The sequence below is a fragment of the Alternaria conjuncta genome (genome assembly GCF_024043145.1).
Source record: "Alternaria conjuncta strain BMP 0040 chromosome Unknown scaffold_1, whole genome shotgun sequence".
In the NCBI taxonomy this organism is placed as follows: domain Eukaryota; kingdom Fungi; phylum Ascomycota; class Dothideomycetes; order Pleosporales; family Pleosporaceae; genus Alternaria; species Alternaria conjuncta.
The window spans coordinates 877,281-890,657 of NW_026250090.1; the positions used below are offsets into that span (position 1 = coordinate 877,281).

The 13,377-nt window shown below is 53.2% G+C and overlaps 8 protein-coding genes across 8 annotated transcripts; 3 read left to right on the forward strand and 5 right to left on the reverse strand.

The window, feature by feature from the left end:
- Positions 1-392: 392 nt before the first annotated feature.
- On the forward strand, positions 393-1,250 carry J4E85_000300 (uncharacterized protein; the record flags this gene model as incomplete). The annotated part of the gene is made up of 1 exon (XM_051464592.1): positions 393-1,250. One exon carries the CDS (start codon positions 393-395, stop codon positions 1,248-1,250), a length of 858 nt encoding a protein of 285 aa, XP_051331113.1.
- Positions 1,251-1,651: 401 nt separating this feature from the next.
- CBP20 (Nuclear cap-binding protein subunit 2) lies at positions 1,652-2,212 on the reverse strand (the record flags this gene model as incomplete). The annotated part of the gene is made up of 2 exons (XM_051464593.1): positions 1,652-2,095; positions 2,150-2,212. 2 exons carry the CDS (start codon positions 2,210-2,212, stop codon positions 1,652-1,654), a joined length of 507 nt encoding a protein of 168 aa, XP_051331114.1.
- Positions 2,213-2,478: 266 nt separating this feature from the next.
- Positions 2,479-5,013, forward strand: J4E85_000302 (uncharacterized protein; the record flags this gene model as incomplete). The annotated part of the gene is made up of 1 exon (XM_051464594.1): positions 2,479-5,013. One exon carries the CDS (start codon positions 2,479-2,481, stop codon positions 5,011-5,013), a length of 2,535 nt encoding a protein of 844 aa, XP_051331115.1.
- Positions 5,014-5,314: 301 nt separating this feature from the next.
- Positions 5,315-6,010, reverse strand: J4E85_000303 (uncharacterized protein; the record flags this gene model as incomplete). The annotated part of the gene is made up of 1 exon (XM_051464595.1): positions 5,315-6,010. One exon carries the CDS (start codon positions 6,008-6,010, stop codon positions 5,315-5,317), a length of 696 nt encoding a protein of 231 aa, XP_051331116.1.
- Positions 6,011-6,385: 375 nt separating this feature from the next.
- Positions 6,386-7,417, forward strand: J4E85_000304 (uncharacterized protein; the record flags this gene model as incomplete). Its single annotated transcript, XM_051464596.1, has 2 exons — positions 6,386-7,090; positions 7,142-7,417. 2 exons carry the CDS (start codon positions 6,386-6,388, stop codon positions 7,415-7,417), a joined length of 981 nt encoding a protein of 326 aa, XP_051331117.1.
- Positions 7,418-7,693: 276 nt separating this feature from the next.
- Positions 7,694-8,438, reverse strand: J4E85_000305 (uncharacterized protein; the record flags this gene model as incomplete). The annotated part of the gene is made up of 2 exons (XM_051464597.1): positions 7,694-7,705; positions 7,728-8,438. 2 exons carry the CDS (start codon positions 8,436-8,438, stop codon positions 7,694-7,696), a joined length of 723 nt encoding a protein of 240 aa, XP_051331118.1.
- A 330-nt stretch (positions 8,439-8,768) lies between these two features.
- J4E85_000306 (uncharacterized protein) lies at positions 8,769-11,373 on the reverse strand (the record flags this gene model as incomplete). The annotated part of the gene is made up of 2 exons (XM_051464598.1): positions 8,769-10,207; positions 10,254-11,373. 2 exons carry the CDS (start codon positions 11,371-11,373, stop codon positions 8,769-8,771), a joined length of 2,559 nt encoding a protein of 852 aa, XP_051331119.1.
- A 778-nt stretch (positions 11,374-12,151) lies between these two features.
- Positions 12,152-13,251, reverse strand: J4E85_000307 (uncharacterized protein; the record flags this gene model as incomplete). The annotated part of the gene is made up of 2 exons (XM_051464599.1): positions 12,152-13,081; positions 13,138-13,251. 2 exons carry the CDS (start codon positions 13,249-13,251, stop codon positions 12,152-12,154), a joined length of 1,044 nt encoding a protein of 347 aa, XP_051331120.1.
- Between the last annotated feature and the right edge of the window lie 126 nt (positions 13,252-13,377).

Sequence of the window (13,377 nt, forward strand, 5' to 3'; positions counted from 1 at the left end):
ACTAGACTACTAGAAGGACTCTGGCCTTATATGAGCCTTGGAAGCCTTAGTGCAGGTACGACCTTTCTTGACGTGATGTGTAGAACGCGTGGGGATCTACATGTCATGATCGTTCACGGCATCAATGGGGGTCCGAAGTGTCGATGATGGAGAGGTAGATCGAAGAGCGGCACCGTGTCGGGGTAAGCGGATCAATAGGGCTGAACCAAACGCATGTGTGAGGTGACATGTGCTCGCGCGGGCGATTACCGCGTTTTAGTGGGGGCTGGGCTTATCGATAAAGATTTCGCCTTTGCCGTCACTTTCCGTTGCATGACTGTACATTTGCTTGACGCTTCAATTCCTTTTTTTCCTACAGTCACGGAGTTTGTGGAGTTTGATCAAGAGTTAAGATGACGGTAAAGAACGGTACCCAGGACATCACAGTCGGCGTGCTTGCCCTCCAAGGCGCTTTCAGCGAACACATCCAACTCCTCCGCGCGGCATCCTCCAACATCCCCTCGTCGCAAACCTTCCACTTCATTGAGGTCCGCACACCAGCCCAGCTCGCACAATGCGACGGCCTCATCATCCCCGGTGGTGAAAGTACAACCATGTCACTCGTAGCCGCACGAAGCGCCCTGCTCGAGCCTCTCCGCGACTTCGTCAAAGTGCAGCGCAAGCCAACGTGGGGTACATGCGCCGGCCTGATTCTACTAGCAGAGAGCGCCAATAGAACGAAGAAGGGAGGCCAGGACCTGATTGGAGGCTTAGATGTGCGAGTGAACAGGAACCACTTCGGGCGACAAACCGAGAGTTTCCAGGCAAGCCTCCAGCTGCCCTTCCTGGACGCGACGAGCGAAACGAATAAGACCGATCCATACCGATGCGTCTTCATCCGCGCGCCTGTCGTAGAGAAGCTATTACCAAGTAAGAAGGCAGTGGGCATACAAGAAGGGGAGAGCGAGAGAGACGATACAATTGTTGCGCCGAGTAAGACGCCAGTGGATGACTTGGCGAGGAAGGAGTTGGAAAGCGAAGTCGAGGTCATGGCTACGCTATCGACCAATGCGAAACCTTTGCAGGAGAATCAGGTACATGATCATCCGGGTGCGGAGGATATAATAGCTGTACGACAGGGCAACGTGTTTGGGTGCAGTTTCCACCCTGAACTGACTGATGACCCACGGATACATGTCTGGTGGTTGGGAGAGGTTGTCAAGGCCGTGGACAGGCGACAGCAGTTTGAACTTGCGGACCGGACTAGATGAGTGACAGAAAATGTTAGACATTGACGGGCGCATGGCTGGGCGGCATTCTTGTACAGCATAAGAGAGGGTGTTTGGAAGATGGTACTGAGTTTTGGGAAGGTATCTAGTATGGTATCTTTACCCCCTATGAGCATGTGCTTATAACTAAAGCACTAATGAACAATGCCGAATGATAGACGCCAGACGCCTTCCTTGCAGTGTTTGGACACCCAGCTGAGTTTGGGTTGGGCGAGCTTCCCCATGTAACTGAAGTGCCCTTCATCGTCCTCAGTTTCAGCGTAGTCGTGCTTGCCAACGTGGGATGGCGCGGCGGCGCGAGGTTCTCCTGATCAATATGGCCTAGGTTTTTTTTCTCGTGATTAACGTCCTGGTGATCCGAGAGATAGTAGTCCATCGTCATCTTACTGTGCTTCGTGGTATTCGTCCACAGCTCTGCCGTATCCGCCCCTACCGGGATCATATTCGGCTCTGTACTCGTCGCGCACCTGACCACCGCTCTTTCCGCGTCCGTACTGCCTTCCCTCAGCGAAGCCCTCGTCCAAATCCGTCCTAATAACACGCTCATCGAGCTTAGTGCCACCAATGTACTTCATGCAGTCCAGCGCATCCTGGTGTGTGTAGTATTCGACGAAGCAGAATCCGCATGGTGTCTTCTGGAAACGGTCGAGACCCATTACTAAGCGCTTGATCTCGCCGCATTTGCTGAACAGCTCGTGGATTTGCTCTTCGGTGGTGTAGAAGGAAAGGTTGCCGACGTAGAGGGTGGTTGCGTCTTTGAGCTTGTCTTCGGGCGAGGGAGAGCGGCCGCGGTCATCGTCACGTCCGTTGCGGTCGCGTCTGCGCTTCTAGAAGAGAGTCAGTCTTTGCGTACTAATGCGATGTGTTGTAGCCTCCCATACCTTTGCTGTCGCATACGAACTCGGCTTGTCGAGGCGGTCAATGGTACTGCGAAGCGCCGGCATGATGCGCGCCCTCAACTTCGATGTCGGCTAGATTTGTAGGAAGCGACCGTGGCCCGGAGGAGTGAGAGAAGATCGAGGGTGGTTTTGGAGTGAGTGTAAGGATCGGAAGTCGAAAGTCGAGCTCGGAGCTCTCGAGACGCGTCGGTCTTGGCGCTGTATCGCGCGGCTGGAACTTTTGTTTGTCCACACTCTTACCTCTACAATCCACGCAGCTATTTCCTACCCACTCTTAACTCTCTCAATACTATCCGAGGGAGCTCGCCGTCATGCCAAAAGTACTGGGTTATACGCCAGACTGGCTCAGCCGACCGAACCCAGGCTATCATCTGTTTGCGCCGAAGCAGACAAACGGGAATGGAGTCGCAGCAAAGAAGCAGGAACCGGGACCGCGAAAGACAATCGCAACGAGAGGATCTGAGATCTTCGTCGCTGTTGGAAACGAAATACGATGGGCAGACTTGGTCAACCTCAAGGAAGAGCAACAGCCCGCATACCGAACACTCAGAGTCTCGATACCACTCCCGATCACGCGTCTCGTCATTTCGCCCGAAGAAGACTACCTCGCCGTCTCCACCTCGCATACGGTACACGTAATACACCTTCCCGACTCGTCGCTGCTCGGAGCTGGAGAGGACGACGGCCCGTTGAAGCCAAAGGCCTTCCAGTTGGGACCGACCGTACACGTTCTCGAAGAGTCGCCCGTCGCAACAACACTATGGCATCCATTGGGCTATCACGGACGCTGCCTAGTTACTATTACAAAGGCGGGCGTAGTCCGGCTGTGGGAGATCAACCGCGCCGACAGGTCTACCTTCAGTGAGCCGTCGCTCTCCATCGATCTGCCCAAACTCGCAAACGCTACCAGCGACCAGGACGATCTGAGCGCCTCCAAATTCGGAGCTTCCAAGGGCTTCTCTCCCGACTCAGTCGAGCTGGAAGTTGCATCGGCATGCTTTGGCGACTTCCCAGACCAAGAAGGTGTCCATGGCTGGGCCCCGATGACACTGTGGATCGCGACGGTACTTGGAGACGTATACGCGCTTTGTCCTCTGCTACCGAGCAAGTGGCAGTTGGTTGAGTCGCCCGGCAGCCACACATTCCTCCAAACCCTTACCTCGTCCATCAACATCAACTATGCCGAGCTCTCAGAAGACGAGACATCGCCCAAAGACGAGTTGAAAACATCAGAGAAGCAGGTGTCATGGCTGTCGGACATCTTATACGAGGAGCCTCTCGCAGAGGAGCGGGCGCAGGGTGACACAGTTCAGGTCTTCGCTCGCCCACACAGTGCGCCTGCGGTGCCGTTGCTACAGGGACCTTTCACTATCTCGCCTGAAGTCGATGATTTTGAGCTTAGCGACATGATTGTTTTCTCCCTGAAGACCCTCTCCGAGAGCGAAGAAGAGGAGGCTGCAGAGGGTCTGCCGACCGCTGTCGTGTGCTTGCTCACCGAGACGAGCAAGGTACATGTCTGCTTGGACCTTGAGGGTATCGTTGGGCGATGGCTGCCATCACCGGAAGACGAGATCGACACCACAGAACCAACCGAACACGAGCTGATCATTGCGGAAACAATTACACTGGTGGAAAGCGATGAACCCTCGTTCAACCAGAGCATCACGCCAGATGTGCACACCGACTTCTCATTCTTCGTATCACACGCCAGTGGGGTCTTCTACGTCTCAATGGAGCCCTGGGTCAGGAAGCTGGAGACCGAGCTATCCCAGCCACAGACCGAGGGCTCACCTTTCCGTATCAAGCGCGTCTTGGAATCGGCAAACACCTCCGTGGACCAATACCTACAGCGACGCGTCTCTGGCGATGTGGACGAGCAAGAAATCACCGCAGTCGCCGTTATTGAAGACGGGAACGTCGGTTACCTTCTTCTCACCACAGTTGACGGTGAACCACAAGCTGCTCTGCTCGATGCACCTGAAGAGGGACTCCCTACCCAAGAGGAAATTGCCGAATACATGGCAATCACTGGCCCTAACAAGGAAGTGCGTCAAGCTTGGCAGCCACCCAAAGAACTCTACGAGCCGTTCGATCTTTACAATTCTATCAACATCCCCGCACGGCATAGAGGTGCTCTCAAGGATGAGATTAGGCTATCTCCTGCGAACCTGGGGCTTCTTATGGATGTTCATCGCGTACTCTCTGCGCAGACTTCCAAACTCCAACTCGCCGTATCCGATCTGTTCAACCGCGCGACGCGTCTGCAGGAAGAGTTCAGGGATCAAATCTATAGAACATCTGGGATCGCAGCGAACATTGACAGTGTCACCGGCAATGACCAACTCGGCTCAGACAACGGATCAACATACGGCAGCGCCAACATTGACGAGCGTTTGGAGAAGGTCACCGCTCGGCAAGATCAGATCAACGCGCGTTACGAAGCTCTTCGACGAAAGATGGTCAGCATCGGCTCCAGTGAACTCAGCGAAAAGGAGAGCAACTGGATCGAAGAGTTGCAAACTATGGACAGCGCCATTGACCCTGCGAGCGAAACCTTGACCGACACTGTTGATGGCAGCGAACGCCCGGCATGGCAGCGTCTGAACAGGCTCAAGGAGGTACAGAAGGAGCAAGCGCAACAGATTGAAGCGGCTATGAGGAATGCCAAACAGGCAGGAGAACATGAGCAAGCAAGAGGCACCGGTGTCAAAGTACCAAGCTACTCGAGGAAAGCAGAGAACGAGCAGGTGCAGGAGCTCATACAGCGGAATAGTATGCTAGTTGAGGCTGCTACGGATAAGTTGCGGAACTTGGGAGTCAATATCCCTGTGGAAAGTGGTATTTAGATGTGCGATGCGACTTGAGGCAGATTGCGAAGAGTTTGTCCCATGTCGAGTTGATGAGTTGGTTGAATTAGAGCATTTTAGGATGATGGTCCCGCTGTTTGGGCACGAATATCAATGTTGCAATGTTTCTATCAGCTAACACGACCTTCTCCAAGATGTGACGAGCACTGAGCCTGTACGTAGCGAGTCGCGAGCGAGGATGATACGGATGATCTACGAAGACCGAAAACAACGACAAGCCACCCAAGCTCCACACACTCATAATAAGCCTCCCAGCCATACTACCACATACCACTCAACTCTACGCCCCACCACGCTGCCTTCGCGCAGCAGCCAACTCCTCGTCAAACAAGTCATCCTCCGACTTCCCCGGCAACTGCCCCTCTATCCACTGCCTCTGCCTCTCCGCACCCATAACGCCAAAAACCAACTCCCTCCCACTTTCTTCTTTCGTTCTCGTGTACAACTCCGTCGTCACCTCCACTAGAAGAGGAACGATGTCTGGTATCACGAAAGGGTCTATGCCGCGTAGGTCCAACAGAACATTCTCGATGTGATGTCGCCCTGGCATGCAAAAAAATGCATCCCCCCACGCCTGAGCGAGCTCATTCCAGTCTTCTGGCGTGGGCTCATATTCGGGGAAGTCGTTAGGGAGGATTTTGATGCGCAGGTGGGTGATGTATTTGACCGGCAAGGAGATATCTGACATGGAAAGCTTCGCGCCAGGCGGGTTTTCGGGCAGGGTGAGGGTAAGGGTTTGTGTCCTGGGTGGTAGGTTGGAGAGCTGCTCGCCTAGCTCTGCTAAGGTTTGGGGATTGTTGATGCGGAGAGAGACGTGGAGGGGCTCTCTGTGCCGATCGAAAGGAGCCTTTTCTTCTCGTTGGATTTGCTTCGTGATGAGGGTTATTGTCGTTTCTTGATCTTGCCAGCGATCTGGTGATATATGGAGGTGGTCGAAATCCTCGGGAAGTAGGTCTAGGATTAGATTGAATGGCATTTTGAGGGATGATTGTCGTGTCGGTGATGATGTGTTGATGCGTTGGGTGGAGAGGTTGTGTAAACGTTGTTGGGTGATTCCAAGGTTGGCAAATTTGTAGAGATAGGTGATTAGGGAGACTGCAGGTGATGGAAAAACTGAGAAACGAATGTATTGATAAACCAGTTCTCAATTACTTTTTCAACAGTGGCAATTCGATCAGTCCAATAGAGGATCTATCACCCCCAGCATTACAGCTAGATGTCCTCCCCACATCGTCGGCTCGGCTAACCTAATCAAGATAGCGTCTTCGGCTAACCTCCCAGAGCCTCATTGCATATCCCATACAACACCCTACCCTCACCAAACTTCATATTCCAATACCCAACATCCAAAATGTCTTCCAAACCAGCCGTCATATCCGTCATCGGCTCCCTTAATGTCGACCTTGTAACCCGTACAGCCCGCGTCCCCGTCGGCGGCGAAACGCTAACCAGTGAATCCTTCAACATTGGCTGGGGCGGGAAAGGCGCAAACCAGGCCGTCGCATGTGCCCGCCTCTCTCGCACCAAAGCGCAAGCTTCTTCGTCCCAGGACTCCGACGTCGAAGTCAGGATGGTGGGTGCAGTGGGTGACGACGAGTTCCACGAGGGGTTCTTGAAAGCTCTACGGGAAGATGGATTGTCGACGGAGAAAGTGCAGATTCTCAAGGGGAAGAAGACGGGTGTTGCGGTCATTATCGTCGAGACGGGGTCCGGAGAGAACAGGATTATGTTTTGTCCCGGTGCTAATGGCGATGTTGAGGTGCAGGATCTTGTGGATGAGGATGTGGGGGTTGCGCTTTTCCAGTTGGAACTGCCACTGCAGGTCGTGCTGCATAATATGAAGACGGCGAGGGAAAAGGGCGTTGAGACTATTATTAATCCTGCGCCTGCGGTGCCGTTGCCGGATGAAGCGTATCATGGGCTGGGTCATCTTATCGTTAATGAGACGGAAGCGATGATTTTATCGGGGATTGAGAAGCCGACTTCGTGGGATGAGGTTGCTGCTGTGTTTATTGCGAGGGGGGTTAAGAATGTCATTATTACGCTTGGTGGCGAGGTAAGCTTTCACTCGATTTGCAATCTGACTCGTACTTACTCGGGTGTTCAGGGCGTGTTCTACAAGACGGCAAAGCAACAGGAGTCATCTCAGCAAGGTCATGTTGTACCAGCACGACAAGTCAAAGTCGTTGATACAACAGCCGCAGGCGACACGTTTGCGGGCGCCTACACGGTTGCCGTTGCGCGTTGGAAAGCAATGTCAAGGGGAGCAGACTTCGACCTTGATGCTGCAATTGCGCATGCTAACAGAGCGGCGTCAATGACAGTTCAAAAAGCAGGTGCGCAATCGAGTATACCATGGGCGGATGAAGTACCAGAGTCATAATTTACGACAAGATGAGCGACAAGCCAACATATACGACTCCCACGTAGATGCAGAGCAATCCACCAGCTACTTGTCACTCTACTTGGAACACTGGAATGATGAATGTTCAACACCCTGATGCCCTCCCCTCCCACATCCTCCTCATTCCCCCAACATAAACCCCCTCGTTCCCCACAAAATGCCCACAATGCGGCGTCCCTTCAAACACCACCTCTCCCACATCCCAACCCATCTCCCTCGCCATTTCCTTATGCGCAACAACATCCTCCCAGTCCGTCATCCGATCAGCTTTACTATACAAATAACACACCCTCCTCTTCTTCCCCTTCTCCGCCCCAGAAACGAACTCCTCATCCAACAGCGTCCGACGAACCAGTACCTCAGGGTGCTCGTACCGTCCCAACGCCACACTCGCCCGCAAGATGATCAGGATACCGTGGACGAAAACGTAGCCCGCGGAGCGGATGGGGCCTGGAGGCAGGGAGAGAATCATGGCGTTGTAGGATTTCCAGTAGTATCCCGCTGCGGGTCCGGAGTCCATGATGATACCGGTGATGGGTAAGGGTGTGGAGGTCTGGGTATGAAGGGCGAGGAGGAGGGCTGTTGCAGAGATGGGTCCGCCATTCGAGAAGGTGTGGATGAGGATCTTGGGGGTTGGCTGCGTTTTGGTGGTGTTTGCTGTTGGAGATGAAGGGACGTTGGTAGGTGCTGTGGAAGTGCAGTCACTCAGTACAGAGCGCACGACTTCGACGGCTGGTATGATGGCTTTGTGTTGTCCTGGGTAGGAGCTTGTGACTGATGTTACGTCGCTTTGGATGAGTAGGATTTTGGCATTGGGGGCGATGGTAAGGTAGGCTGCAATGTATTTGTCGATATGCTTTCGGGCGGCGCCGAGCCATGTGCATAGGATGATGAGTTCGCCAGTGGTGTGTGATGGTGGGGTATAGAGAGATATCCGCGGTCCGAGTTTAGAGAAGGATAGGGACGGTGATGTGGGTGTAGGATATGTTGCTAATAACATGATGGATGGGTTAAAGTCAGCGAGATGGTTGGTGTTTCTGTCACAATGACTGCTCTCACTGATCAATTTAAACTGGGGTGCAAGAAGATTTCCTGAACTTGATTGTAGACATATGACTTTATACCGTTACGCGCGTAACGCGTTCACTAATCCGGCTTATCATCCGAGGCTTGAGAAGCGTGTCTTGGTTCTTTGGAAGAAAAGCTGGTGCCTTACATGTAAGCCGTCATACAAGGAACGTGCATAATCGAGGCGTACCATCAAGCGGCCACTAGTCAGGTTGGGCTGACCTTGCGAGGTATCAAGAAGATGTAATTGGTCCATGCGCCCTTACATCAACCCAAAATCGAAGTCGTCCATAGGCAGCGGCTCCACCATGCTGAGTTCTCCAAACTCGCTACTAACTTCTTCGGCATCATAGTCGAAGTCGTCAAACTCGTCATCATGCTCGTTATCAATACTCTTGTCCTTAGCAGTATCACTGCCTTCCAAGACAAGAACCTCGGTAACTGCGACTTCGGTCCCTTTCTTCTGCAGCCGGACAGCCGAGTTCTCGGGGCTTGATAGATCGTGTGGTTCTGGGAACGATCTCGTAGTGGTATCAGGAAAGCCCTTGGATTCTTCCATAGGTGTTTTATGCAGAGCCGGGGTGGATGATTTGACGTTCGAAGGGGGGGGCTGAGTTGCGGATACACCAGTGGAGGTGAAGGAAAGACCCGATAGATCGCTGTTGGACGCTGGAGCTTTGGTCGGCTCTGGCTCTGTAAGATCTATCAGAGAGTTCGAAGAGTCGTGAGCCGCAGCAACCGGTCGACTTCGGGGCTGAGGCCTGGCGACAGGCTCCTTTGTTTGCTCAGTAGTTGCCTTACGCTTAGCCTCCTTTTGAGCCTGTTTCTTTCGCCTTTCCGCCTCTTCGAGAGCGCGTTCTTGCTCAGCTACCTTGTTGAAGTCGACATCGCCGAGGCCGATTTTGACCAGTATCGTGCCGACCAAGTATCGATACTGGTCGTGGCCACCGACAAGCTTGCTTACATCGAAATTCTCCACGCCATGGACATTTTCGATCTTTTGTAGACCAGCGACACCTACCTGAAGCTTGGCAGATCGATAGAGGAAGCCGAGTACATAATCTTCCGTACTGTGAACATTGACAACGCGTCCCGCAACGACTGACCGTATTTGCATCCAACGCTTGCTGTTTGCAGGGGCAGGAGTGCCCATAAGAACAGCAGACTCAACAAGACCGAACGCGTGTTGTTCCGCAAGCTCGATCAGACACGCGTATACGACACGCGCACCTACTGAATAACCTGTAAGCGTGACAGGTCGCTTCCCTTGTACACCATCGATGAGAGCATGCGCAAGAACCTTGCCAGCCTTGTCGGCTCGTGCGAGTGCAACAAGAAAGGGGTTGTCCAAGACACTGGCAGCTTTGACAAGACCAAGAGGCCACAGACCTGCGTACAAAGCGCCAAGAAGCGTGCGACTGACAACAGTGTAGGTGACGCCGTCGAAGGCATATCCAAAGAGTACGTCATTGAGGGAGTTGCCGAGACGCAGCATGGCATCAAGCTCGAAACGCAAAGCGAATGGCTCAGTTGTACCGGAGTCGACCACCTCCCAAGGCTTGCTGACGTCGGATGGGGAGCTTAGCCAGCCACTGACACCAATGGATACGCGCAATCGATGCTGTTCACGTTTCTGTGGGTCACGCGCGTCTTGCTCATCAGCCCAGTCGAGCTCGCGTTGATTCGTCGGTCGATCGGGATCTGGCATAGTTAGCTTCAAGCAAGACTTAATCTCTGCTTGACATACCCTGAACTGGGAGAAATTCGAAATCTTGAACCTCTTTTGCATACTGATCCATGAGACGCCCTGTCATCTTCGCGCCGTAGGCTCCAAACAGTGATCCAACGAGCACCGAGCTGCCCGCCAATGCACCAAGATATGTTGAAACGACTCCCAGGCCTAGTCCGCCCATGACAGTACCCAAACCTGCGGCTAGCAGAGGCGCAGCAAGACCGCCAGTAACACCAATCAGGACCGCACCGCCCACGGTCGCGAGACCAACCTTCCAACGGCGTGACACAGCATCATTTGACGCTTGGTTCTTGGCTGTCGCTTCGGCGTCCATCTGAGAGGCAGCCGTGGCTAGCAGACCTTGTGCAATCGACTTCTCATGCTCGCCCAGCAAATCAGCCTCTAGTTTAAGACTGCTTGCCAGACGTAGCAATAAGATGCGCGAGTATGCCGAGTATTGCTCCAAGCTCAGTAGGAGCAGCAGGAGGCAGTGTAAAACCAGCACACGCTTATCTTCCTCAAGAGCTAGGAGCCTAGTCTCGATCACCTTATAGTGTCCATGTCTTGTGTTCTTGGATCGTGTGGGAGCCGCGTTTGCGAAGGGATCGAGGTCGTCGAAATCGATGAGCGAAGAGATGCCCTGGTTTTGCCTGTCGGCTTGGTCCAGTATGTGCTTCCGCTTTACTTTCGCCTGCCGGACAGTCTCACCCCGTACAGAGAGGACGTCGCATATTCGATGCATGACACTTGCCCGCCATTTATCGAAGAATGTCAAGGCGCTTCGTCGCAAAGCCTGCATTTGTGTAGACTCATGTTCTTGTGATGTTTGCCTGGTAGGAGGTGCTGGTTTCGTGGTCTGTCTCGGCCGGTCGAAGCTCATGAGATCTGGTGCCTGATTTCCAGGCTTGGGTGCGGGCGACCGGGTCGCAATGGAGGGTTTCGGTTCGGGATTGTCGTATGGCTCGAAGGTGGCCGTGAGGTCGTTTCGCATGGCATCGATGCTCAGAAGGACGAGGAGTGCCAGTTCGACGCGTAGCGCGGGTGTCTCGAGGACCGAGGTGAGCGAGGCCCCCTCATCTTTGCTTGCTCTTTCTGGAGCATTACCAGATATTGCACTGGCAAAGTTGGAAAACATACCGGCCCAGTAGAGTGACAAAGACCAGAAGACGAAAGAGTACTTCCAGTAGGGTCGCTTACACGGGACGGGGCATCGTTAACCACGCCACTTTGATTGACAGGGCGCCTGAGTCGCAGAATCCGGCCCCCATCAGGTACCACCATCCTTCAGATTGCGCTTAGCGCGAAGATAAACATAGATCGCAGTGCTCGTCAGGTGTGACTGCGCGAGAACGAGAGGCGTACGTGTTGTTGTTTTGATGGCAATGTGACGAAATGTTCGTGGTCATAGGCGCGACGCGGCGTCACTGGATCTCGCGACAGCTGGTGGGATGGCTCGCTCCACTTTGCCGGCCCGCGCCTAGCGTGACTCGCTCACGTGGATGCCATTGGATGTGCAAGTTTGTCCATCACCCACGTCGCCAATGGCACCTGCGACGGTAGTTTACTGCAAGCTGTTATATCTACTTTATGTGTGTACCCGTGGCTTGCTAGACGCCAATGGCTCGACCATTCTACTCCTACATCCACTGTACACTTTATGCACACGACCATCCACTCCAGTCTCTGTCGATACGATGGCTCTTTGGGGTTTGAAGGTACATTCTCGCAAATAACGTTCTGAACATGTCATTTGTCTGTCTGGACCAGTACTAGCTGTGCGCGGCAATAGTGTCAATGGCATTTAGTTGATCAAATGTGAATAAGATGTTGTGAGCCACATAGTAATTCGAACAGTTCGTTGAATCCTGTAGGCACTCGAGGTTTTTCCTCATGTGGTATAATTAGTCATCAGCTCACTTGCTCCTCTTGTAGATCTTCTGGAGGAAAACCTCGAAGACGACCTTCTTCAAGCCTTCGCTCTCATCAACCTTGTCGATCTTCGCCCTCAGCTCGGTAACGCGCTCCTCTTCCCACTGCTCGTAGAACTCCTTCAGCTTAAGCTCATGGTACAGCTCCTTGACCTTGGCCTCCTTCTGCGAGTCCTTCTGACCGTAGTTCTCCTCTAGCACCTTTCGTTGCTCGGGAGTGACCTTCTTCAGGGCCTGGTTGATCAGCCATGAGCACTTGTTGTCCATGATGTCGGTGCCAATCTTGCCGAGAACAGTGGGGTCAGCAAATGCATCGAGGTAGTCGTCTTGTGCTTGGAAGTATTCGCCCATGGGGATGAGAATGTCTTCTGCGGTCTGGAGGTTCTTTGGTGTAGCTGCGCCGGCATAGTAGAGTGCCAGTGCGACTGGGAGGTAGAAAGAGTAATAGGCAGTCTTGTAGATGACAATGAAGGTGAACTTGTCGAGACTGAAGTTGTCAAGGTTGACATCGTCTTCGGGGGCAGTCAACAGATCACACAATTGACCGCATTCGGTCTGGAATGTGACCTCGTGGAACAACTCCATCATGTCGACGTAGCTCTTCTCCTGACGGAAATGCTTCTTGAGAAGCACGTAAATGGCCGACTCCAGCATAAAGGCATCGTTGATGGCGATCATGCCGACCTTGGGTGCAAGGTACCAGCAGGGATTGCCACGACGGGTCTTTGAAGAGTCCATGATATCGTCCGAAACCAGGAAGAAAGCCTGGAGGAGTTCGATCATCCATCCGAGCAGGGCAGCACGAAAGTACTCTTCTGATGATGGGTCAAGAGACTTGTTCTGCAGAATTGAAGTGGTGTCGATAACAGACATGCCACGGTTACATTTTCCGCCAACAGTGTTGTAGTCCAGTGACTATGGGATATGGTGAGCGAGCTGGACCCTGACTGCGTTGCTCGGGATATATCTACCTTGGTGAACCAATCAAGAGACTGCTGGGGCAGCTTGTATGATTTGCAGTGTTCCTGCAAGTCGGCCACAATGCGCGGCCATACGCTCTCGAATTCTTTCAGTGTGGTCGGCATCTTAAACGCAATGAATTGGGTATCTCTGGACAGCAGTGCTCAAGATAGAGGGGCAGTAGCAGATGTAGGGGTGCGGGCGGTGAAGGGGCTAATTTCCGCGGCGCAGCGGCGCAACCTTTAACCGCT